General features: G+C 47.0%; 1 protein-coding gene across 3 annotated transcripts in view; it reads left to right on the top strand.

The window, feature by feature from the left end:
* Positions 1–4308: 4308 nt before the first annotated feature.
* STX18 (syntaxin 18) overlaps positions 4309–27195 on the top strand; it is a gene marked incomplete at both ends in the record, with an annotated part of 109072 nt that continues 86185 nt past the window's right edge. For 2 of the 3 annotated variants that reach the window (XM_080697974.1, XM_080697973.1), the window contains one exon: positions 4309–4476. In XM_080697974.1, the coding sequence (XP_080554100.1) occupies positions 4309–4476 (168 nt within the window). The remainder of the gene's footprint in view (positions 4477–27195) is intronic. The other variant, XM_080697975.1, reaches the window with a different exon arrangement.

Genomic DNA, 27195 nt, shown 5'->3' with positions numbered 1-27195 from the left:
GTTTCCTTAAACTGAGCTATCGGTTACCAGTTTACCGGAGTTAATAGCTTAACCTAGTGATAGGAGTGAGGGTCGGAGACCCTTTGTGATTGCTGCAGCTGGAATGCTTATCACAGCATCTGAGTTCTGGCCAGTTTTTTCATTACTATTGAGCAAAGCCAAGAACGTTTAGACAAATTATTAGAGAGTTTATTTCCACGGACTCAGTTTCTATTTATAGTCCTAATTTCACATCACTGGAGCAATTCGTGTAGAAAGTTAAAAGGAATCATTAATAGTCATGAAGGGTAAAAGTGGGGGATATTTTGGCCAGAGACGACCCTCTTTCTCGGGGCTTTTTGCCGATTAACTATGTGGAGTGGGGGTCTCAACACATAGATGCCGAGGCAGCAGGATGTCTTGGCAGAGAAGAGCAGGGCTAAAGCTCGAGACAGGGTTCTCAAAAGGGTAGCCGATACTGGTGCTGACCGTACGGCGTTATGTATGTTTAAAGCCCCTTTATGTGGACGTTAATGAAGAAAGTCGTTTTATCATGTTTTTCTTGTTTTAGTTAACTTGTCACTTAAGACTGTTAATTCCCAGAAGCCATGAGACTGTTCTCAACATCTGTTTCTCGGTCTATATATGGCAACAGCCCAGGGGTCTCTGGTCGGTGCCCAGAGATCTTCAATTCTTGGCATGGCCCCACTCCTCCACAAGTAATTGTTCATGTTCAGTGTTCGTGTTGATGTTCAGTGAACAACACGAAACCACCTTCCTTCTTGGGGAGGCTCTAGATTTTGGTTTTCTTAACCTTTATCTTCTGGGAGTCCTGTTCCCCTCCCTGCCTACACAATACCTAACTCCTCACTGGGACTGGCCTGCTTCCTACTACCTGGTCCTGGTGGTACCTGGTCCTTCAGACTCCCAGGATGGATGTGGCTGTATGGCGAGCATCCCCTTTCTTTCTCTGAACTTATTTGGACTTCTCAGAGTGGCATGCCTTTCCAGATCAAGAACCACTACTCCACATCCTCCATGCCGCTGCTTGAACCTCCAAACAAGCCGTCTCCCCACTTCTGCATTCTAGTAGCTCCTTCAGAGGAAGCCTGGGAACAAGAGCACCTCCCTCCTCTCTGAATCTCACGTGGGGAGAAGCATCATCACGTGCCGGTGGCCACTGGGCATCCTTGTCACTACACATCTGACGAAAGGCGCCCTTCTGGACTCAGTTCACGCTTCTCTCTCCTCATCCTTGGAGGATGGGGACCTGCTCATATGTGATTCCCCAAGAACAGAGGATGGTGGGGAGGTCAAAGAAGAGATGGAAGAGAACACAAGGGGAGGCAGCTGCAGGACTTGGGTGAGTATCAAGAAAGACACAGTCGCGAGGCAGCTGGAGGAGGCTTTTCCAGAGGGAATGAATGCCCAGAGACAAAGGACCAACAGAGCCAAGCTGAAGGAGACAGGCCCAGAAAATGGAGATGAGGAAAAGATGGGAGGATGGAGGGGTGGGGGTTATGGTGTGTATTAGTTTCCTGGAGATGTAATAACAGATGACACAAACTCTGTGACTCGAAACAGTAGAAATTTATTTCTTCCATTCCTGAGGGGAGAAATCTGAGGTCAGGGTGTTGACGAGGCCACACAGCCTTTTGAGGTTATAGGGGGAGAATGGTCTTTGCTTCTTTCAGCCTCTAGTAGCTGCCTGCATTTTTCTTCTTCTTCTTTCCTTCCTTCCTCCCTTCCTTCCTTTCCTCTTCCTCCTCTTTCTCTTCCTCCATCTCCTTTTTTTTTTCAGCACTGGGAATGAAACCCAGGGGCTATCTCCAAGCTATACCCTAGCCCCATTTTTTTATTCTTTATTTTGAAACAAGGTCTCACTAAGTTGTGGAGGCCTCACTGAGCAGCTGAGGCTGGCCTCGAACCTGCAATCCTGTCTCAGCCTCCCAAGTACTGGGATTACAAGAATGCGCCACCACGCCCAGCTTGGCTCCCTGCACTTCTGAGCATGTGGCTCCATCTGTCTAATGTCAGCCTGTGTCTTCATATGACCGTCTCTTCTCTATGCATCTGGTTGCTGCATGTAGGGCTCACTGGGGCAACCCAGGATCATAGGCTCATCTTAAGATTCTTAACTTAATTACATCTGCAAAGACCCTTTATCCAAGTAAGTTATTCTAGGAACCTGCAGGTGGACAGAGCTCTTGAGGGGCAACACCTGGATCACTATAGGGTGAGAGAAATGGAAAGTAGGTTAAAATAAGCCAGTGGGTCGAAGAAAAGAGCCTTTTGGGACTTTTCTAGGAATTTTATGTACTGTGGTCACTTGAGGCTCTAGTCTGATGTTTTGAGTTTCCTTGGGTCTTATCTCCACCACAGTCTCCTCTGTTCTTAGAGATCCTGACAGAAAACTTAGGATATTTGTCTCTACCATTTTACTCTCAAAATTCAGGGCCCCAAACACAGTCTTGGCACAAGGCACCACTACTGATGGTAAGGTGGCTGTAGCTGATCTTTCCTCCCACTCAAAATCCCTTCCAACTACTTAGCTTTCAACTTTCCTGGCCCCCTCCTTGAGTTCTGGCTTCCCCTCCCTTCCCCTAACTCAATCCTCCCTCACTTTATTATGCAGAGCCAATTTAACTCTTGCCTCCCACTCAGCCCCAGGCTTACCTTTGCATAGCCAAAGACTCATTAATGTCTCCATAAAACAAAGGACCATTTATGTAAGGCAGAATCATTGGCTGAGATTCTGTCATTTCTTTCTTTCTCTCTCTTCCTCTAAAAGCCATATGAGGATTTATTTTCCTCATACAGGAAGAATGAAGAGGCTACAATCTGAATTTTAAAGAATCCTTTTCTTCCCCCCTATCTGGTAAATGCATATTTTTCTTGACATCTATGGCTTATAAACTTCTCAACCTTTTGATTTCAGAATGCCTTCATACTAAAACAATTATTCGGGGCCCTAAGCAATTTTCGTTGATATGGATTTTAACTATTGTTATTTACCATGTTAAAATCAAACCCCAAACTTAAGAGTATTTATTTATTCATCTAAAATTAAGGATAAATTGATTGGATGTTGACATAATGGTATCTTTTTATGAGATTTTTTTCCCCCAAAACCGTAACGACAGAACCCTAGTAAGAAAAACAGCATTTATATATTCTGCAAATCTGGCTAAAGTGTGGCTTAATAGAAGACAGCTGTTCTGCATTTCGTGTGCTGAAGGATGGGAGTCTGGAAAATTCAACTCTACAGCTCATGGGAAGATAAGAGCAAAAAAAGGCAAATAGTATCTTAGTATTATTACCAAAAGAAAATTTCATCTTGCGGACCATTAAAACCTCCATTTTAACAAACACTCTGGTTGTGCCTCTTTTTTTTTTTTTAAGGGAAAAATAAAACAAAATAAAAATAGTTTGAGTTCAATCAGATCTTGAATTAAAACTGAACCCTGAATCCAAACTACAGGGGGAAAAAAAAAACTCCACAAAACTTCTCATTGGTTGCTGTATATTTAACCTCAGGAACTGTGACTCCGGATGGTACATTTAAAACCCCACATATAAGGGATGCACATAATCCAGTGGCGTTCCAGCCACTCTTGCACCTTTGAATGTGTAAAATAAATACTCATCCTTCCACTCTGCTGGGGACATCTTCTCTGCCAACTCTCTCCCCCACCTTAAGTAGTTAGACTGTTAAGAATCGTATTGGGAACACAGTAACACTTACTGGCCAATTACTAGGAGCCAAGCAACGTCAAAACACTTTACAGGCGTCTTCTGATTTAATTATCAATGAACTCCGAGGAAGGCGCTGGCTTCCCTTGGCAGAAGTGCTGGAGATTGCTGGAGAAGAAAGGCCTCTGGCTTCTGCCTCTGCTTCCGGCTGCGCCCCAGCACCGCTGGGCTCAAGGCGAATCCTTGGAGTCAAAGGTCAAGGTCGGTAAAGCTCGCGCGTCCACGCTGTAAGGGTGCGGGCTCCGTCTGTCCGGGAAGCACGCGAGGGAGCGAGCCTCCCGGCTTCAGGGTCCCCTCGCTCTCGGGGCACCGGAGCTCCGGAAGCATCCTCGAGCCCGAGCCACCCGAGGTTTCCCGGGAGGAGAAAAGGGAGCCCGAGAACGCGTCGCCGCCGAAGCCGGAACCTTCCTCCTCTGGCCGCGGTATCCGGGCGGAGACCGGAACCTTTCTTCTCGCGTCGCCGTTGCCGGGCGGAGGCGTGCAGAGCCGGAACCGTCCCCCCGCTGCGGGGCTTGCGCCGCGATCGCCGGCTGCTGACGTGGGCGGGCCGGTGCCGGGCTGAAGGCGCGGGGCGCCATGGCGGTGGACATCACGCTGCTGTTCCGGGCGAGCGTCAAGACGGTGAAGACGCGGAACAAGGCCCTGGGAGTGGCGGTGGGCGGCGGGGTCGATGGCAGCCGCGATGAGCTGTTTCGCCGGAGCCCCCGGCCCAAGGGCGACTTCTCCAGCCGGGCCCGCGAAGTGGTGAGCTGGTTGCTATGGAAACAGCGGGGGTAGCGGGAGACTTCCGATCCCAAACCAGACCCCGGCCCGAGAGCATTGTGTGGAGAAAGTGAGCCCAAGGGGACCGGAGAGCCGACAGCTGTCTAGGAGGAGGAGCAGGCTTATTCTGAAGAAGTGGGGAGGCATATCGGGGACCCCAGAAAGCAGATTTCTCCTTAGAGAAAAGAGGCGCTCAGAAACCTATCCGCAGAGTCCACGGGTTACTTTGTGAGCTCGCGGTCACTGGAGTCTTCATGGCCTGGGAAACGTCTACATGGTTTTTTGCTTTCTGTTGCAGCGCTGACCATACTGTGTTTGCCTCTTCTGTTTACTTGACTTGAATCCCCTCCGACCCTCATTGTGTCCAAAACCCACATTCAAGCTGGACTCTCCTTTTCCTTTGTCTCCTGCAATAGGTAGGACGAAGACCTCTTGAGACTGGCTTAGGTACTCTTTCCAAACACTGTGTTACAGTTCCTCTAAACTTCTTTCTGTTCCCTGAACACAGCAGGCCTTGGTTCATCTCCTGGAGAGGAGGGACCTTCTCCTTAAGGGCAGGGAGAGGGTTGGCTTCATCTCAGAGTGCATGACTCAGAGCATTGCTTAGTAAACGTTTCTTGAGTGAATGAATGAACAGATGGTTGTCTGTTTTCCCTGTGAAACTGAAAACTCTATAAAGGGAGAGATAATGTTTGCCTAGTATAATATATAACTTTTGGCACCAAGTGTAGATCTAGTTTTTGTGTGGCCTAAACCTTATAAAGTTCTGTGTACCCTTTTGAAGAAATATAACAAAAATCACAAAAAGAGCTCATAGGTTTGGAAGGTGCAAGTGAGGGGCCTCTGAAGCTTAAGGTTAATCAATTCCACAGTAAATTCACCTCTGACTGGCACATTGTCCAATGTCTGGCACTTTTTAGATGTTTATATATTTTTGAATCAATATATGTATGCATGAATTAATAAATGGCATTTTGCAAAGGATGTTTAAGTTTCAGAAGGAGGATTGGGTCAGATAAATAAACATCAATAAACATCTATTAAGTATCTACCTTCTGACCAGCACTGTCTTAGAATAACACAGTATAAAAACGTCAGTGGAGGAGAGAGATATATAAAAAAATGCATTAATCCTCGCAGGTGTTTGTGCACAAAGGAGAGGGTGGCCAGTTCCACCTGAAGACCAGAACAGCTTTATTAGGACAGTGATTCCTGAAACAAATCCTAGAAGCGGAGGAAGAGTTGGTTCCACTGCAGATCAAGTGGGGAAGGCACCTGAGGCTGAGAGAACAGCATGTACAAAGGTGTGAGGTAGGGAACAGGCTGGCCCAGGTTGGACTGGAGTAGCGGGCAAGGAGAGATCTTGAAAGGCCTTATAGATCACTCGTGTGGAGTTTGAGCTTTGCTTTGTAGGCACTCAGGTGTTATGTGGTTCGTGGGTACGCAAGAGAAGGCCCAAAATACCAGGTTTTTGTCTTAACTTTGCAACTTGTAGCCATCTGTTGTTATTAAGCAAGTTTTATGACTTCAGTTAATTTATCTGTAAACTGGTTCCTTTTTATTTTCCACCTCTCCAATTTGGCTTGAGCTGTTCCTTGAGTTCCCCTAATGGAATGGTTGTATAAATATTGCAGTTTTGGAAGGTCCTTTCTGAAGTCAGTGATTTCTAATTCTGTGATGAGTTTGGGTCCTCCTTGGGGATAGAAAAATTGAGAATGCCAGAGATGAGAAGCTGTAGAGAGCGCTGTGCCCACGTGGGACCTTCCTGAGTGGTGAGAATATGCTTGAGACTATTTTAGCTAGTGAGCCTCAGGGATGATAATAGGACCCTGGAGTCCTGAGTTCCCTATCCCTGCAGGTAATCGCACAGAAGGACTACTGCTTGTCAGAAATGGTTGAGAAGAGCTTTTCTGTGTTTGTCGCAGGGTTAGATTGCAAGTCGCTGTAAGATCCACTTTTGCTGTTTAATGATGAGGAGTGATGTCAAGGCTTGGAGATCCTGTCAAGAAGGGACCTGGGCTGTGCTTAGGGCCAATACCCTTCTTGACTGGGAAAAACGTGCATTCTTTTGAGGAATCTTGATTTGACATTGCAGTTGTCTTGTGTTATCTTCTCCTCTTGTAGCCATTGCCCATTCCTCTTGTTCCTGTGTGGAAATTATAGCAGCAAGCCAGTAATGGGTTTCCTGTGCGTTCACCACAGTCAGGTGTGCCAGTCTGGTTGGCATTCTGTTTGGCCTGGACTCCACATACCTGGTAGGTATTAGGAGTACCTCTTCTAATATGGGTATAACCCTGATTGTCAGACATAAGGAAAAGGGCCTTTTCCCCTTCGATCAGTGCATCCCTCCAAGCATTGCTCTTGTTGCTAGGACATATTTTACCTACTGAGATTCCAGTTCCTCATTTTGGACAAAACATGCCTTAATGTCAGATTTCCATGTAGCTGAAATTGTTGTAGAAGTAACATGTGTTGAAACTGTATCTCGTTCTCCTCTTGCTGGTTTTTTCTCTATCATTCCTTTCTATGTTTAATTTTGCTAAATTTATATTAGCAAATGCATGCTTGCTAATGCAGATTTAGTTTATGTTTTGCATAATTTCTATCAGCAAATGCAGCTGAAATACATACCGTCCCGTTATATTACAACTGAAAGTAATGGCATTTCACATTTTATGGAGAGAATATCATTTGAACAACTGCAAATAATGGTGAATAGGCCACTTTGTAGTGAGTGTTGACAAGTTAACCATTGGAAGCACAGGGCTAATGAGGGCCAGGGGTTAAAAAGGGAATTGGGGCTTGGATTCAGGTCTGCGTCCCGCTTCTTAGATGGGGTGAACTTGGGCAAGCTCTCTTAGCTGCATTTCTTTTTCCACTTCTGTAGAGTGTACATGGTAATACCTTACTTAAATCACAAGCTAATTTTTAGGCAGTTATGAGACTGTGCATATATTATAAAGAACCATACTGATGATTACCACTCTCCTTCGGCACCTTCCTCTTCCCCACGTATGCCATTCAGACGTACTTTCTTCATTAGCTCCAAGCCCTGGTCTCCAAAAGCTCTCAGCTGCCTGGCACTTTCACTGCTTTAAAAGGGAGGCCAAGAAAGTGCATAGAAGGATGAGCACAGCCTTGCACGGGGCCCAGGGCACCATGGCCCAGCACCCTGCAGTTTGCACTCGTAAAGCCTCTCTGTGCCTCCGCCTATGTGTTCCAAGGAGGCTGCTCCTCTTCTCTTCTTCCCCTGTTGAGGGAAGCCGTGCCAGTATTGGGAAATGGCTTCAGATGTATTTAAAAATAGCCTCAGTTGTTAATGAGTCAGTATTAGGGAATGGCTTCAAAATGTATTTGAAAATAGTCGTTTTAGAAAGCCAGCGCTTGGGTGCAGGTAGGCACTCAGACAGAGAAGGAACCCTGCAGAGTTCCAGGCACCACGAAAACAGAGGGAGCCCAGGGTTTTTTCCATTTTAAAGGCAAGCAAAATTCCCCAAGGATGTAGGGGGCATGCCACAAGCCTTTAAAGAGATCCCAGACTCCCCAAATCAATGAACACATTTTGGGGTGTAACAAAAGGCTTGGGGTCTGTACCTGAGACAGGGCAGGCCCACAGGAGGGAATCCCACATCAAAAGACTTGACCCGGAAGGGGCGGATCTAGTCCAGTCAGAAGATTATTGGTATAAAACTGTTCTGATTCCAGAAACTTCAGTGACTTATTTTCAAGGCATTCCACTATGTCACTCTCTCTTTATGATGTAGTGCTTTAATTTAAGTTCTGTCCTATCTTTCTGTCTTTGTAATAATACAATTGCTTAAGCTTACAGCAAAATGAATTCCGGCAATTCTTTCCTAAGATAGCTAAGAACAAGAACCCACGGCTACATCCCACTGTTAAAGAAGCTAGTGCTAACTCCCATGGATTTTGAACTCTGCAACCTTGTGTCCCAGGAGCTATTACTGACACGGGGGTTTCTTCTGAGCCCCCAAGATGAAGCAGGGGGTTCTTGAGAAGAAACTCGGCGTTTCCTTACAGGGTTCTTGTCTATGGTGAGTGAAGAATGACACCTGCAGACTGCAAGGAGGGGAGTAAAAGGTTTATTGGAAGCAGCAGGGAAGGGGGGGAAAGGTGGCTGAACACCCCAAAGGGGCTGTTGGGGCCCTGGTGTCCAGTAGCTGCCTTTAGGTCACTACCTGAGTGTCTCCCGAGCCAAGTGCCGTCAGTTGCAAACTACTTTCTCCCAGGGTCCATGCGATCTGCCAGAAAAGAGGTACAGGTCACCCCTAGGGGCCCTGGTCAGCCTTGGTGTCCAGCAGAGGCCTTTAGGTCACTACCCGAGAGCAGCCGAGCCATGTGCCCTCAATTGCACTCTGCCTTCTCTCAGAGCTAACATGATCTGCGGGAGAGAGAAAAGCTCCCCCAAAGGGGAGGTGGGTCCTGAGAGGGAAAAACCCCATTTGGTGGCTGGCTAGGGCCTTTGCCAGATGCCTGCGTGTCCTCTTTTAGGTTAGGATGAGTTTGGGATCCTGGGAATTCTGGGAAGCAGCTCTCAGAATTTGCATAGGGTATTTGCAAGTCCTTTGAAGAGTCTCCTTTCAGGAATGCCAGACTTGCTCTGGTGGTGGCTCCTGGGTTTGTTGATTAGTAAACCAGTGGCTTTGTGAAGCTTTGGTCCTTCTTATCTCTGAACCTTGGCCCCTCACCCCTCAGGAAATTAGATTTTTTTTCTACGGAGGCCTTTTCCCTATCTGCCTATTTCCTTTCTATCTCCTCATTACCAGTTTTTGGGCTGAACATTCAAATTGAAATCTACTGATATCTGACTTGACATATAGTTAAATAGACTTGTATACCTAAAGCAGAACTCTGGAGTGTGTGTGTGTGTGTGTGTGTGTGTGTGTGTGTGTGTTGCTGGGGATGGAACCCAGAGGCTTTGTACCTTCAGGTTACGTTCTATTTTATTTGGAAATGGTCTCACTAAATTGCTGAAGGTCTCACTATATTGCTAAGGCTAGCCTTGAACCTGTGATCCTCTAGTCTCTGTCACCCAAGAACTGGGATTATAGGTGTGTGCCACTATGCCAGTTTCCACTACCATATTAAACAAAAATTGTTTAGCTTTTGAATTGTTAAGAGTTTCCTCTTGGGTTAATAATGAATGGGTTTTATAGGAGAGACTTGAATTGGAATGCCTCTAACTATGAATTTGAAAAGTTACTTAATCTCTTTCTTTCTTTCTTTCTTTCTGTACTGGGGATGGAACCCAGGTGCATTGCATTCTTCCTTCAAGCTACACTTCAAGCTACACCCCCAGCCCTATTTTTTATTGTTTATTTGGAAACTGTCTCACTGAGTTGTAGAGGGCCTCACTAAGTAGCTGAGGCTGGCCACAAACCCTGATCCTCCCGTCTCAGCCTCCCAAATGCTGGGATTTTAAGTGTGCACCACCACGCCTGGTGGTTTCTTCATTTCTAAAATTGGGCAGATGAAATGAGACAGGATCTGCAAGTGACTGTAGGGCTTTTTTGGTCTCAAGTTAATAGTAAGCTAACCAAAACCTATATGACCTCATTGGTAAATCCAGGGTGCAGCTTCTTTCTCTGTCTCTTATCTGTAAAAATGTGGGAATGGGCTCTAATTGGTTTGCTTGGATCCGAGTCCTCTCTCTTAGTAGTGGTTGTGGCCAGAGGGGTAAGGCTCTTGAGTGGGTCAGGTCACTGTAAGTCCGCCTCAGCCTGTGAACAGCAGTGGCTTGGATACATGGTCACATCCTCGAGTCGAGTCTGGAGTAGGGAGTAAGTAAAGGGTGGTGGACAGGAAGAACCAAAGTGTCCCTCCCTCCTGCCGGCCTTCCCTTACCTGTTGGTTGGGGAGCAAAGGCCTGGGGCTGTGAGAGCCTTCACCACAGAGCCTGGCTGTTCTTCTGTCCTCCCTTTAGTACTATTTCTCCTATAAGCAGCCAGCTGCATGCCCTGAGGCAGCAGGGCCCATGAAGAGCGCTACCCAGGACATCCGGGAACCTGTGTTAGCTGCAGCTGTGCTGTGACGTGGGCTGGCCACATCATCTTTCTGAGCCTCAGTCACCGCGTTACTAAATCTGAGAACTCAGACCACAAAACTGTAGGGGCTCCTGGGAAAACAAAAATGTTTCAATTATAAACAAGCTTATAGTATTTCAACTATAAATAGCAATCCTGAGTTGTTGGGAATTCTGTTTTCAAATTAGGCATACAGATGAAATTTTGTCATTTGTTTACCATGCCTTGCTTTTATGAAAGCTAAACTTCGTTCTTAGGAATTGATTGTCTTGAGCTGCTGGCTGAAATTCAGAGTTCTTAGAGTGGCCTAAAGCCAAGTGATCTGGAGCCACACCCCCTCTGCTCAACCCTCCCCGTCTATGCTGCTGGCTACCCTGGGCTCTGTTGCCCACGCCGCGGCCGGCGCATGCGCACCGCAGGCCTCGGCGCCGCAATGCTGCCCACACTATACTTGAGCGCATGCGCACCCCAGACCTCGGCGTTGCTGCATCTTCCACCTGGAGCAGTTTCCTCCCACATTCACTTGGCTTCCTCTCTGCTCCCACATTGCCTCTCCAAGGCCTTCCTTGACTGCCCTGTAGGAGTGGAATCTGTCCTTTATAGTAGAACATTGTTTTCACTACCTAACACATTGTATATCTATTTATTGTTTACCTATTAGGAGTTTAATGAAGCGTTAATGTGATCCCCACCGAACCCAGAGCTTCTAGGGCAGTGCAAGGATATGAGTGCCCAGCCCATATTTCTTGAATAAATGTTCATCTACTGCTTTTGTAAGACCCCCGCCGAGGGGAGACCCTCAATCAGCCTCGGGATAAGCGACGACAGCAAGAACACATGAGAAACTTTATTCTCCTTGATGCAAAAGCAAAAGGTAAAAAAAAAAGTTTATTAAGGAGCCAGTGCACTGGGGCCGACTCGTATAGGAGTTCGGCCTCGAGCCACTGAAACTGAGGGTATTTATAGGGAAAAGACCATTAGTTAGGGGATTTTGGGCTAAATTGCATGCGTTTACAGAAAATTACAAAATCATTTGAAAAGTACATTCTGTAGTCAAGTGTTAGATAAAATACCAGGTGCAGTCAGTAAGCTCCCGGGTCAAGGCGCTCTGGCCCAGACAGCATAGATAAGATGGGGTGGGCTTATCACATATCTTACATTTCTAAGCTGTAAGCTGCAGTAAAATATACTTTTTCTTTTTAACTATTAGCTGGCTGTTTTAACTATTAGCTAGCTGCTAGGGGCTTATGCTTTTTTTTTCTAAATGGAGCCTTTCACTTTCACTTTGGGGGCTAGATGATCTCTAGCCAAGAATCCTCCCATTTCTAAAAATGTCCAGTTTGAAGCCGGGCGTGGTGGCACACGCTTGTATTGGGGAGGCTGAGACTGGAGGATCATGGTTCCCAGACAGCCTCAGCTACTTAGGCCCTCCGTAACTCAGTAAGACCCTGTTTCAAAATAAAGACTAAAAAATAGGGTAGGAGATGGAGCTCGGAGGTGGAATGCCCCTGGGTTCCATTCCCAGACCTGCAAAAATAAATAAATAAAAATGTAAAGATGTCTAGTTTCAACATGATTCCTGAATTCTATATGGAATACGTTTGTACTTTATCCAGTATCTGCAGGGCAAATATTCCTTCCATAAGGAGGCGCTTTAATTCTATTAGTAAGATTCGGCTCCATCCTCAGGAGTTTACAGTCTAGTGGAGAAGCAGACACAGGTAGTACAGAGGGGCAGGAGTGACAGGTGCAATGCTCCTAGCAATGGCTCCTTGGGTCCCCTGGACTTCCAGGGGCCACGTTGACCTAGTGCTGGGGCCCAGTGGATCCTCAGGTCCCCTGGACTTCCTTCCCGGGGGCCATATTGACCCAGTGCTGGGGCCCAGTGGCTCCTCAGGTCCCCTGGACTTCCTTCCCGGGGCTGTGTTGACCTAGTGCTGGGGCTCAATGGCTCCTCAGGTCCCCTGGACTTCCTTCCCGGGGCTGTGTTGACCCAGTGCTGGGGCTCAGTGGCTTCTCAAGTCCCCTGAACTTCCTTCCCAGGGACCACATTGACCCAGTGCTGGGGCCCAGTGGCTCCTCAGGTCCCCTTGACTTCCTTCCCGGGGCTGTGTTGACCTAGTGCTGGGGCTTAATGGCTCCTCAGTTCCCCTGGACTTCCTTCCCAGGAGCCATGTTGACCAGTGCTGGGGCCCAAGGTTGAGTTGGGACCACGTGGGTTCTCTCCCAGAGGCTTTGGAAGCAGACTTTATCCAGGACGAGTACAGTCACAGTTAACAAGGGTTTCAGCCGGGGACCCCAGCTCAGAGATGCAGCATCAGGCAGCAGGGAAAGGGGAGTGGGAAGCAGGGAGGACAGGAGACAGGGCCAGGCTTTAGGGATAAGGGAAAGCGACTTGGGGTTAACAGGCGAACAGAGCAGGGATGTGTTGAATCATATAGATTAAAAAATGTATGGCAGAAGCCTTTTTGCAAATGAAACAAGGAGCAGCTGCGGTTGAGACTGGGAATTGGGGCTGGGAGGAGACCTCCATTAGCCAGCCTCTTTCCCTCTCTGGCCCCTTAGGGCCAGCCATAAGGCTAGACACACTGAGAGAGCGCTACTTAATGCTCCCCAAGGCCTTTTTAGCTTCCTGATGCTGAGCTTTTATGGATTGCAGTAACTGAAAGTATACTGTAGGCAGAGCACGGTGCTGGAGACTTCATGATAGTAATGGTGAGCCCTTTGTGTAGATTGCACTGCTGAATTTTACCCAGGACTTGTGGGCACTGTGGCTTTTGGAATTATATTTGCTCAGCAATTTATTTATTCCCTGTTATCCAGTGAGCATTGAACATCTGATGTGTGTCAGGCACAGTGAGGGAGTTAAGAACTAAGAGACTTATGTCTCAGTTCTTTGAAAATACAGGTACAGGGGAACAAAATCTCCTTGGGGAAGAATTAGTGGAGACCTCAGCGACAAAGCAGCATACACTGAGGCTCGAAGGATGAGAGGTGGCGGCGGTCACAGTCCTACAGAGGGAAGAGAGAGGAAGGCCACCGAAGCACACGCTGTGCGGCTGGGACGCAGAGGCAAGACTGGCGTCCAGAGCCATTTATTGGAGGAGGCCTGGCTGAGGGTCCCCGTGCCAGGAGGTGGGGCTCTTCTGCATTGGGTTAGAGGAAAGGCCAAATCCCACCCACTGCAGGCATTTGTGCATAAAGTTTTATCAAAGTGTGGTCACAGTTGTCTGTTTACACACAGGCCATGGGTGCTTTTGTGCTTTAGCAAGTGTTGTAGTGTACAGAGGCCTCAAAACCCAAAGTATTCACTGTAGGGCCCTTTCTAGAGAAAAGGTTTTCCAGCTCTTGGGGTAGAGTGTGGTCATCCGTATAAGGAGTCTGGACTGTAGACTGGGCTGTGCAGGCAGAGGCGTGAAAGGACGGTATTTGTGGTGTAAAGCAGTCAGCGGTGTGCATGATGGGCTTGGAGTGTGGCACAGGAGCTAATTAGGAGGTCGCCACAGTGACTCCAGTGAGAGCAGACGAGCCAGACAGGAGGAGGGGGGGGTAGGTCCAGGTTGGGTCTCCCTTGGCCAAAATGCTTGGGCCAAAAATATTTAGGACTGCAGAATTTTTAGATTGTGGAATATTTGCATCCATATAATGAGGTATCTCGGGGATGGGACCCAAGACTGAAAACAAAATGCACCCTATTATAGTCTGAGGGTGATTTTTATAGGTTATTTTTAGTGTGCTTGCATTTTGACTGCAACCTCTCATACAAGGTCAGATATGGAATTTTCCACCTGTAGCATTATCTCAATGCTCATAAACCTTCAACATCTTGAAATTTTTGTAGAAATTCTTTTGTGTGTGTGTGTGTGTGTGTGTGTGTGTGTGTGTGTGTGTGTGTGTTACTGGAGATGCAACCCAGGGGCATTCTACCTCCAAGCTATATCCCCAACTCTATTTTTTTTTTTGGTTGTTGTTGTTATTCTTTATTTTGAAACAGGGTCTCACTGAGTTGTGAAGGGCCTCACTAAGTAGCTGGGGCTGTCCACGAACTGCCATCCTCTGGTCTCACCCTTCCGAATGCTGAGATTACAAGTGTGCGCCACCGCGCCTGGCTTGGATTAGAAATTCTTTACCTGTATTTAGTATGTAGTAGGCAGACTTGACAAACTTAGTAATTAATTTGCAGCATTAGAAGAAAAGATAGACAGATTCCTAGATAACAATAACTTCTCTCCTCCCCCTTGAAAATTAGAGTAAGGTGCCAGTCTCAATTCTAAACAGGAGAGAATTGATCCAGGGAACCCAAGGGATGTTGACGTGTTATTAATCAAGCAGGCAGGCAGGCAGGGGATGACCTGGTATCCGTGCCTCCTGGTTACCTGGACTGGGAGCAGAACTGGAACCGGGAGGGTTCTTCCAACCATAGTTAGCTCTTGGAGACGGCTGGGTACAAAACAGAACCCTAGTGCATAGGCCAGCCTACTGCGGACATCCACCTGCCGCACGGCTCCAGCAGGTGCGCCTGGACCGGTGAGAAGTGCTGGGCAAGTCAGCTGTGTGGAAACATGTGAGTGTCTGTGTGCATGCCAGGCTCTCCTCTGCTTCTCAGCCGCGCTGTCTTTGTTCTGGGAAGCAACTCATATTGGTGATGATGGTCACATCACATGGTTCTCGGAGGTCAGTTGATTTTCTTCTTCATTCTAAGAGAAAGTGGTAGTGGGTCAAGTTTTTCCCTCACCTCCCAGTTGGAAGTTTACTAGCAGTGCAGTATATTGCCTATGGGGACAGGGCTGCTGAAGTAGGCCCCTTCACTGTGACATTTTTAGTGAACTTCTTCCTGTTTGAGGTCTGGTTTCATACCGAAAGCTCAAGAACCAAAATCGTCTATGAGTTGAGAGTAGAACCATCCATCCAGGCACATATCAACCATGCATACATCAACTCGTAAGTCAGAGTACAGGTGGCACTCTTCCGTCTTTGTGTTCTGCATCTGTGATTCAACCAAATAAGCACTGAAAAGATTAGAAATGTGATGTCTGTACTGAACGCATGCAGGCTCTTTTCTTGTCATTATTCCCTAAGCAATACAACATAACAACTGTCTATATAGCATTTATTTAATTATTTATTTTATTTATTTTTGATGGTACTGGGGGTGGAACCCAGAGGCTTTCTACCTCCGGGCTATACTCCCAGACCTTTTATATTTTATTTGGAAACAGGGTCTCACTAAGTTGCTGAGAGCCTCACTAAGTAGCTGAGGCTGGCTTCAAACCCGTGCGATCCTCCTGTCTCAGCCTCCCAAGCGCAGGGATTATAAGCGTGCGCCACCACGCCCAGTTTATCTATATAGCATTGATATTGTATTGAGTAACTTAAAGTATACAGGAAAATGTACACAGGTTATATGCAACTTCTGTGCCATTTTGTATGTGGGACTTGAGTGTCTTGATTTTGATAGCCCCAGGGGTCCTGAAACCCGTCCATTGTGGATGTAGGGGAGGGATGAATCTACCAGTTTGTTGATTTATTTTGAGCACTATAACTGATACTCAGGAGGATACAAATTTTGCAAAATCAATCATTTTTTGACCTTCTGCTATAGGTCAGGAACTTTGTGAAGGATGTTATGTACCTGATCTTATTTAATCTGCTTTTATGGGGGGAGAGATAGAACTATTAAACAATTATGTAATATTGACTCAAGAAAAATATAATCCTAGAATTCATATAAATGTGATGTTTTAGGTGATGTCAAAATCTGGTGGGCTCCCTCTGGTGGGTAAAGTATCAGTGAGGGCTACAGATGTTAATTGCAGCTTATAATATGAAAACCTTCTTGTGTTAAAACACTTTACGTTTAGCCGGGTGTGGTGGTGCATGCTTGTACTTGGGAGGCGGAGACAGGAGGATCGCACAGGTTCGAAGCCAGCCTCAGCTACTTAGTGAGGCTCTCAGCAACTTAGCGAGACCCTGTTTCCAATAAAATATAAAAATGGGTCTGAGAGTGTAGCCCAGAGGTAGAAAGCCCTTGGGTTCTATCCCCAGTACCAATAAATAAATAAATAAATAAATAAATAAATAAACTTTAGGGTTAGAATTGGTTTAAAAAAGAAGCCCCTCCAACCTTCTTCTAAGAGATACTGAATAAGCAAGAGGAATAAAAGTACTATGTGCTGAGTGAACCCAGCCACTTAATGAAAGAAAACAGCACACTGGACATTGTAAATGCACGGCGCTTCTTTCCCCCTGGCTTTCCAGTTCTCAGAGGCTGGAAATACTAGAAATTGCCACCACCCACTGATCACAGCCTAACATAAGCCTCTTCGTCAAGATGTTCTTCTGAAACTCAGGAGCTGTGTCTAACCCAGAAAGGCTTCCTCTCTCAATAGTGTATACATTTCTACCCAGCTTATAGTCAATGATAAGCTAGCAAAACGACTCACCTTTTCTTGGACATCTTCTTTGGGCGACAGTATATCTTAACTCAGAGAAAGCAAGATAGGAATTAAAACATAAAAGTTTCAAATTATAAGTACTTTCAGGCTTTGACAATACTAAATGATGTGATCTTGAAGAGCTTCCCAACCTTTCTGGGCCTCACTGTTCTTATTGAATGAGAGACTTTGACTAATAATAGGTTCCCACACTTACTTGGCATACCTCTCCCTTTTCAGGAAAAAAAAAGTTATTTTTCCCCTTTCCCTGGGAAATCCGCCTTCTTTAAGTGAATAAGCACAAGGATGCGGTGACAGACTTGTGCTGTTGTGTGTATCTGTATTTCATCCCAGCAGCCCTTGGGGCCTGTGGACTAGGCCATCCTCAGGGACCTTTGTGGTAGGATCTGTCCATGATTCACGACTCTTTCTGAAATTCCTAGGGGACACACACGCGGGCACCCCCCCCACCACACACACACGCACGCATGCGCTGAGGGATGACCCCAGGGGCATTTACGTCCAGACTATACTTCCAGCCCTTTTTTATTTTATGTTTTTTATTCTGAAACATGATCTCACCAAATTGTTGAGAGTCTTGCTAAATTGCTGAGGTTAGTTTCCAACCTGCAATCCCTCCTGTCTCAGCCTCTGAAGGACTGGGATTAGAGGGGTGCACCATCTTGCCTGGCTTCCTAGGATATAGTTTTAAATACATTTTGCAGTGATAAACTGCCCATTGCCTTGTGATATTTTTGCCAAGTCCCCGTCTACTTAAAATATTTCATCCAGATGAAAAAAATATGAGTTTTTCTTTTGGCATTTGGTATGTTTTTACAAATGTATTTACTAGTGATTATATACTCTAAATATACATTTAGTGCTAGTGGCTGGAAATAGCCACCGTTACAATTTTAGTATTTTTTTAGGATTTTTTTTTCTATTAATCAAAACCAGGAATTTTCTACAGTACTTTTACACAGCCCCTTTATTCTCGCCGTCCTCCTCCTCTTATCCTCATTGGACACTGGGCTGACAGTTTTCTGCGTCTGCATGTGTTTCTCTGACTACCAATGTATGTGGCTGTGTAGCCACAAGAAAGTATCGCATAATTGACGTACCCGAGGGCCTATTGAGAGACGCTTACATTGCTCACGGTTTGTACTATTTCAGACAAACTCCACCTTTACCAAATGGTTTCAAATTTAGCATAGCCTCTTGAGAGGACAGAAATACAAACTCATTGTGTTTAATCTTTTCTCAAGTAGAAAAAATTTGATGTCCTAATACTGATAAAAGGAGAATCGCCACTGTGTTATGTGAAATTAGTATGTGAGTGCTAGGTGAGCACTGGAAGGCTCGAGGGGCGGACTGCTGAGAGAGCGTCTGTGAGGAACAGGCCTTTGAGGTCAGAGGCCACCATACGCGGCACTGCAGTGGCAGGAAGCATGGCTGCCCTGCCGGCCAGCGGGTGCCCAGGTCAGTGTTCTGGGTGAAGTCTGGGCAGGTTGTTTATAGCTGACTGCAGAAGGTCTCTCCAGCCTTCGTACCAAGTAAGTGGGCAAACACCAATGGGATTCTTTATCTGCTTAATGACTACTTAATATATAATGTAAACAGTTACAGTAGTAACAAAAAGGATTTCCAGGAATGAGCACAAAAGAAATTAAATGCCCATTTGCACAGAACTGCACATTTTGCTGACAGATACAGAAAACCTGAATAAGTAGGAACCCATATTGTATACCTGGAAGAAAAAGTGTTGCAAAAATATCAGCTGTTTTTGAATTAACTTGCAAAGGTAATGCAATTTAATAAAAATTCCAATAGAACTTTTTTGAGAGAACCAGAAAGTAATTCTGAAATTCACCTAGAAAAAAAAGATGTGTGAGAATAGCTAATTTATTTGTGAAGAAGAATGGAAAGGTTTGTGTATTGGGACTCTAGCCTTATCAGGTATTAAAACATTTTAAAGCCAAAATTTAGTAAGTATATGCATGTGTGTATGTTCATTGAAACCCATCAGGCCAGGTGTGTGTGTGTGTGTGTGTGTGTGTGTGTGTGCGCGCGTGTGTATTAAATTTTACCTGTGCTAAAGGAGATATTATAAATCAGTTAGAAAAGAAAGTTTTATTCAGTGATGATTTGAGGATATTTATTTATTTATTTATTTATTTTGTGTGTGTGGTACTGGGGGTGGGACCTGGGGCTTTTCTACCTTTGGGCTATACTTTCAGACCTATTTTATACTTTATTTGGAAACAGGGTCTCACTAAGTTGCCGAGAGCCTCACTCAGTAGCTGAGACTGACTTTGAACCTGTGCGATCCTCCTGTCTCAGCCTCCCAAGCGCTGGGATTACAAGCGTGCACCACCACGCCCAGCTGATTTGAGGATATTTAGTACTCTGGATGAGATATTTCTTATGCCCTTATTCATGTCACACATACATTAAAATAAATTTCTAAATGGATTTAAAGTTAATTGTAAAAGCAACACTGAAGAAAGTGGAAAGTGTATATTGACATGCCTTCTAGAAGTGGTAAGTCTTGGCTTTTTTTTTTTTTTTTTTTTTGGAGGAGCTCCTGGGGATTGAATATAGGGGCATTCTACCTCTGAGCTATGCCCCAGCTCTATTTTATTTTTTGTTTTGAAATAGGGACTTGCTAAGTTGCAGGCTGTCCTCGAACCTGTGATCCTCCTGTCTCAGTCTCCCGAGTTCTGGGATTACAGGCATGCACCACCATGCTGGGCTTAGAAGTGGGAAACCTATCTGAGTCTAAAAGCTAGCGACAGCAGACTTTATGATGGTACTAGCAAGGATTGTGGTTGCATCTCCAGAGCTGCCACTTGACGTAGAGCCCCCAGAACATTTCCCCAGGTGTGGAGGAATTATTTGGGAAATATGGCATTCCAGAGCCTAGAACAAAACTAAAAGCTCCAGACATGGCCTTACCAGCTGGAAGGAGGGATACCAAGATGTCAGCCATGGCTGCTTCTGGGTGACGGGTATAGGGTGATCTTTTTTTCTGCTTCTGTCCAGAATGTCTTTAATGAGCACATACTATTACTTTTGAAATGAACTGTAAGACAAAACAAGTAAAAACAAGTAAAACTCCCAGCAGATGAGCTTTTACTTGTGGTAGGAACTGGAGAAGAATTACTAGCTTTTGATTAGAAAAATGTCATAAGTAAGTAGTATCTAATTATGTATTAAATGTGTAGTGGAGGGGGCCCTATTTAAAGGAAGTCTGTGGTAAAACCTTTTGTAAAGGGAGTAATTTTCCTGTAACTCAGCTGGATTTTCAGTTCATTCTTAACCTATACAAGAAAATCATCTACAAATGTTGGATTGATGGCTGAACTTTCTGGTTGTCATTCTAAAAAATAACAAACGATAATAATAGCTACCACTTGTTGGACATCTGCTCTACCTGCTAGCTGTGCCAACGGCTTCATAATTTCTTTGACTGCTCTTGCAAGTTAGGTTCCTTTCCTCATGAAGAAACTGAGCCTCCTTCCCAGACCACGTCCCTGGCTCTGTGGGGTGGGTGTGGCCACAAGGTGCCCTGGGCCCTGTGACTTGGGTGCAGCCGTGAAGCACCCTGGTCTCTGTGAGATGGGTGGTGGCTGCAGGGTGCCCTGGTCCTTGTGAGATGGATGGCAGCTGCAGGTACCCTGGGCATCATGACTTGGGTACAGCCGCGAGGTGCCCTGGTCCTTGTGAGATGGTGGTGACCACAAGGCGCCCTGGGCCCCATGACATGGGTGCAGCTGCGAGGCGCCTGGTCCTCGTGTGGCCTGTCGGCACTGCAGGCTCCTGGGACGCACTAGCTTGCTGTGGGGCTGTCTGCTGGGCATTCCACTGGCCAGGCCTCGGCCATTGGCTTCTTGGTGCATAGTCACATCATATACTGTCATGAGCAAGGCTGGATTTTGGTACATACGTCATGTATGTTGGGAAGTGCTGACTAGCTTTGGGGATATACAACTGTTATTGAACCAAACTTTTTTTTCTTGCCTCCAAACTAGAATTTTCTTTCCCTTTTTAATCAATAATTACCTTCTGTGTGTGTGTGCGTGTGTGCGTGTGTGTGTGTGTGTGTGTGTGTGTGTGTGTGTGTTTAAAAGGTTGTGTTGTATGTTTTTGGGGAAAAGGGAAAACAGTTTGTGGTTTTAGTTAATAAAATCACTGAGAAGAAAGGAGAGCCAATTTAAAGAATGTAGACATTTAAAAGAGTGTAATTCCTTTTTCTGCCTTTGGGATAGTCAATCCCAGGGAGAACTCTGGGGCTGAGGAGGCTTTTTAGAATTGCCTTTCTCCCTCCACATCCACAGCCCCCGCTGTGGCTGGCCTTTGGATATGAGCTTCCCTCAGGGAAAGGCCCCAGTGTGAGTATGGCAGGGCCTTGCCATGAGAGACACCAGCCGCGAGCCTCCGCGGTCCTAGCAGTGGGGTGTCGGGGTGCTGGTCCTGAAGGGTTAGTTCCCCGCATACCTCAGCACTGTTGTATAGGCTGAGTGCAGTGCTGTCAATACAGCTGCCTGTGTTGTGTCTGGGACATCACTGGTACCCACGAACGCAGCAACTCTGCCATCTCCTGCGTGCACTGGGCGCTCCCCTAGGTGTGAGGAAGGAACGTAGGTTGTTCTTTGGAATAGAGAGCTGAATGGGACCTTGCCATCAATATGCTTAATAAAGTCTAGATGGGGACATTTATTTAGTAAAATGTGTATTGAGCATCTGGCATTGGCTGTGCTGATGCTTTGGGTGCTGGAGACAGAGGAAAGATAAAATTCTCTTTCATGGATTTATAGTCTAATGGGAAAATTATAGTAAGCAATTATACGTAAGAATACTTACGCCATGGAGTGATCATTTCATAAGTAAACTCAAGTCTAAGACATACTCATAAGTAATTTTGGAAATCTTCAAAAGAGGAACTTTGGGAATTCAGATGGAGAGACTCCTTTGGGGTGAGATTGAAAGTATACTCTGTGGAAGAGGTGATGTTCAAGTGGGCCAAGGGGCCTCTGAATACACATCCATTTTCCACATGTGGGAATGAAGAGAGGAGAGGCAAGCTAGGGACACCTGACAGACACTCCAGGGAGGACCCTCACGGGGAAGGAGCGGGCCAAGTGGGCGGCAGGGGTGCCTGCAGCAAGCGACCTGGCCTCTGGACCTCCTCAGTCCTTTCTGCTCTGGTCTCATCCCAGGAGGCTGGTCTCCGTGGGTTGTGTGGTGGGGATTCCTTGCCCTCTGGATTCCAGTGATGAGTCCAGCAGATCAGAGGCCTGGAAGAGAGAGGCTGGCTTGGCAGGCTTCATATCCACTGTCCGGACTCTAGGCAGGTGCCTGCCCATTGGCCATAGGGCTTTCCCCATGTACATCAGGTGGCTTAGGATGGACTAGCCAGGAGGCTGATGGCAGCCAGCAGTGGACAGGGCTACACTGCAGCCCCATCAGGGAACCTGGAGACAGCGGCAACGGGAATACCCCCATAGCCAAGTCATCTCTGCCTTTCTTTCTATTTGTATGGGTATAGTTCTCTCTCTACCTTTCCGGCTCAACCTCAGAGTGGGGAAATATTTTCATCTCACACACTTTAGTCTTGATCATACTTTCCTTCAGTGATGTGGCAGTTCATACTTTTCTTCCAGATAAGACCTGAAAGGTTAGAGGCGGTAAATGTCTCTGTGGCATGTCGACTGTAAATCGGAGCTGAGTGGGTCTGTAACCCATTATCAGATTCTCAACCAAGCTGCTGTGTCCTCCAGTTTTTGTTTCCATGGAAATGTGTGTTTTTATTTCGTCAATGGACTGCATACATATCTGATAGTAAAAGGGAATTATATAATGAATCCTTGATGTGAAAGAAACTAGTGAAATACTTCAAGGGATTTCATTAAAGTAATAAGGAAATTACATTTAATTTTAGATGGGAGAGAGAGTTTTTAATGTTGTTGCTATTAAGCACTTATTATCCACACTCAACCCTTTTGTGCAAGTGAATTCCCAAAGCACAGTTCATCTTATACAGGTAGAAAAGAAATACTCTTGCAAAACGCACAGTGCGACGTCTCAACTGTGGAGAGCAGCATACTTTCCAGAGAATAGAATGTGATGGTTGATTGGAAACTTTTGGAGTTACAGGCTTTTAGTTCTCCTTCTTGAAATAAGAAAATCTATATAAATGGGTCCCCAGATGAAGGCGTGGTGGGGTACTTTATAGCCCTAATTGGCTCCAGACACAGGCCGTGATTTGTAAGCAAGCAGTGACAAGAGGAAGTTAAATCAAAATTAAATTAAGGGAAGGAAGGAGGAAAAAGATATCAAGGAGAGGTGATGAATTTTCTGAAGGCTTCTAAATACTGCCTGTGGGCAAGTGATTGGAAATCTGTGACTGTATCTCGGCCTTGTCCAGGGGTGAAATCTGGAAACATTTCGGCCCTAGACGGGACCTCTCTGTGGAAGTCTTTCTCAGTATTCATTGCTCGGTGCACTTCGTACAGCACCGGCATGTCACGTCTCTTCTTTTCCATTCTTCCGTCTGGCTATAAAGTCGGTATCTCCCCCGATGCACACGGAGTGGTGTTTTGGAAGGATGCTTTGCTGTCTCCATTCTGACATCTTGCTGTTGTTCCAGCGTGTGTAAATAAAATTCCAGAAGTGGCGCCTCCACATGGAGTGCCACTTTTGCCCTTGTCTTGACCACTCTCCCTTTTCCTGGCCACCCCTGTCCATTTAATGGCTAGGCAGAAGGGTCAGGCACTTTTGCCCATCCTCTCCCAGCGTGGCACAGTCCAGAGCCCTGGAAATGCCCATGGCTCTTCTCTCATCCATCCCAGTGACCTCCTGGGCTCCGGCCCCCGACCACTCTGAGCCTGAGCTGCTGCGATAACGTTGAGCCCTCCTCATCTCCCCTGAGCGAGCCAGGCCGTCCTCCAGAAGCGCTGCTTTCGCCCCGTGACTTTGGCTCCGAAGCCTTCAGCAGTGCCTGCACCACACTGAACTCTTGGTTACTGGCTTGGTTTTGGAGTTACAGGCTCTTTCGGTTATTGGGCTGGTTTCCAGTGTTGCCCACTCTTCCATCGTCAAGCCCCTCATGACCCCGGTGGTCCTGCCGGGGTCACCGGGCTGCTCTGCGAGCAGAACCTTCAGCCTTCACACCTCCTCGTTTGGCCGCTGCTATTTCTCTTGCCTGGTGCTGTCTCTGCTCCACTCTCAGCCTGGACTGGTCTCCATCTGAGGTCAGACCACTCGCTGTCTGTACTACCTGTTAAATAGGGAAGTACAGGTGACCGGTGACGTTCTTTGCGTTTTCCTTTTGTGTTACTTAGTGTGGCCCAGCTTTCCGGGGGCTGTTGGAAAAGTGCTGCTGGGTTGCCTCCCACACGGTACTGTGCACCTTGGGGCTGGGGGACCGGCAAGAGAGGGCAGGCTCCATCTCTACGTTTGCTTATCTTCCCTGGGGTGGCTCTTATATTGAGTGGTAGGGCCGTTAGCAGGACAGACACCATATCTTATTTCTCGTATGTGGCCAGAGCCCAGCACAGATCCTGGCCCACAGTGGGGTTTTGTTGCGTGGTATTGAGATCGATGACTAGAAGGCGCTCCGCAAGTAGTTGTTTAGTTATTTGACCTAAAATTCAAAGAATCAGTGTAGCTAATTGTCTGTCTTCTAAGAGCCATAAAAATCCCCTTTCATTTAGCCCTTTTTTTACTCATTAAGTTTTCCCTCAAGCACTTCTCCCTTGCCTGCCTTCAGCCTCAAACTGAAATCCAAATCAATTTCCTCTCGTTCTTTTCCCTGTGAAATTGGAGAACAACTGTTTAGTCGCCTCCTTATAAATAACCCTTCAACAAGTTAAATTGCCTCTAGGACTTGCTTTCTCCAGATTAAATTATCCCAAAGTCTTTTCTTTTTTTCTCATAAAGGCCTTTTTAAAAAGAAGCCTTCGTTATTTTTTATTTCTTTTTCTAGCTCTTTCTAAAGCCTTATTCTTTCCGTAAATGTACCCCAGGACATCCCTATAGGGGCCTAAATAATGCTGTCTAGAGTGGAAGCCCCTCCGTGCCGGAATCTCATTCTGCGGCTTGTGTTTTGGAGTACGCCGTGACTGTTTCTCCCCTAACCCACTTCTCCTCCCGTCAGATTTAGCTTGCTGTCCACTCTCCCCTCCCCGCGTTTCCTTTTTCTAGCTTTTCTTCAGATGTGTAACTTGATTTTCTTCCCACCCTAACTTGCTTTAGGGATCTTTTGGGTACAAGTTGCAAAGATCTTCCCTGTGCAAAGGAGCTCGATGGCCGAAGGATGTACTGATTTGTATCGCCCGAACATCTCCACTACCTGCGGCCCAGCCGGGCGCTGGCAGACCAGTGTCAGCGATCGCTTTTATTGCTCCTCTTCCTGCCGCCTGGTGCCGCGCGCGCCTCCTTTAAGACACCTACAAGCCTTGGCTCTGTGGCAGCCAAGCAGGAGCCCAGAGAGGCCTTGCAGACCGCGTGCTCCTGCTGCCCCACCCAGAGGACGGGAGGCCATTTGCTTGCAGCACTCACTCAGATCTCGGAGCTAGCTGTTGTCCCTGACCCAATGGAGTCCTCCGCCTATCCTGAAATCTTCCCATCTCCAGAAGGAGATGGCTGTTCTGCTTAGCTGGGTCCACGTAGGGGAGTGTGTCCCTCCCACCAAGCACACATGGCTGAGAAGTGGGAAGGATGGTTTTCAAAGGAGATTGGGGGAGCTCCTGCCCCTAGGAAGAGGCAGCGCCTGTGGGTGGCCTGCAGGAGAGGTGCATCGGCCAGAGGGGCGCGTCGCCGTCACTCGGCGCGGCAGACCGTGCAGCTGCTCAGAACGGAGTGTCTCTGGGGATGAATTCTCGTCCTCTTGCTCATAACCGCGCAGGGTTTTGTGAGCACCCTGTAGGTGCCTGGGGTGCAGCGGGGGTGTGGGCCCACACACGAGTGAGAAACCGCTGGCTTTGAGAAACTCGTCGTCTAGTTAAGACAGACTTAAAGGCAGATAACCAGGGCATCGGGTAGCGGGCGCCTCATCACAGTGCGCGAGGACCCAGAGGCGGGAGGGGAGCGGGAGGGCGTGCAGGAGAGGAGAGGTCACCGGAGAGGGATCTCCGGATGGGAAAGCCAGCGGCAGCACACGGAGGGCCAGCGAGGCTGCGCTGGGCTCCCCTGAGGCGCGCTGGACAGTCAAGACAAGCAGGATGAGCGCGGGGCTGGCATCAGCGGCCGTGGATGACTCTGAGCCTGACTGGAGGGGCAGGTGAGTTTTGCACTTATCTGAGGCCCTGCTGGGCCTCCAGGGGACACACAGTTAAACCTGAAGGTGGAAATGGATCACAGGAAAGGTTCCTAAGCCAGGGATGGAGGCTGGGAGGCATGGGAGCCCAAGTGGAGGCCACTTAGCATCATTTAGGCCCCTGTAGAGATATCCTGTGCCACGTTTACAAAGAGAGTAACTTAGGGAGGCCGCCTGAGGCAAGAGGGGCTGCCCAAGGGAATTTCAGATGAGGAGAAGCTGGGCCTCGGAGTAGTTCTGAGGAAAGGAAGCTTTGGGGAGGCCGGCAGAAGGCGAGAAGCCAGAGGAGGTGGCTCTGGAGAAGTCCGGCATGGCTCCCCCAAGTGACAGACATGTCTCTCTGATAAAGGCCCTGCCCCTGGCTGGCTTGTGGTCTGGTGGCCAACTCGGCTCTGCCCCCTACTGGCGGGTGCTCTCCGGGCAAATGAATTAACCTCATTTCCTCTTCCTTGTTCTGGGAAGAAAGTTGGTACCTAATTTGGGGTTAAAGTGCATGCTGCACCTTGGAAGTGCCCGACACATAAAGCAACAGATGCACGTGCTGCCTGCCTGCCTGCCTGTCTGTCTGTCTGCACCCTCGTACCCACTGCCCAGTTCATCTGAAATCCAAAGTTGTTTATTTGGACTTAAATTCCTTGTTCTTCTGAAAACTGGTGCTTCCAGTTTAACAGTGCGAGCATCCGACTTCTTGAAGCTTTTCCGGATTATTTACTATCAATTTTACTCCTGCCTTACGCACAGTTTTGTTTCTTCCACATTTCACGTGTTTTAGAATTGTTTCTGTCACTTCGTAGCATACAGCTTTTCCTTCTTTCTCCTTTTAAAACCCCCTTCCCCAGAGTCGTTCCTAGAGTTGTGGAACGCTCTGGCAGTCTTTATTTACCGTGCATTTCAGGCAGCTTCCGGC

The sequence above is a fragment of the Muscardinus avellanarius genome (genome assembly GCF_963383645.1).
Source record: "Muscardinus avellanarius genome assembly, chromosome: 6".
Taxonomy (NCBI): domain Eukaryota; kingdom Metazoa; phylum Chordata; class Mammalia; order Rodentia; family Gliridae; genus Muscardinus; species Muscardinus avellanarius.
The sequence above is the reverse complement of the archived record's forward strand: the minus strand, read 5'-3'. Positions and strand labels throughout refer to the sequence as shown.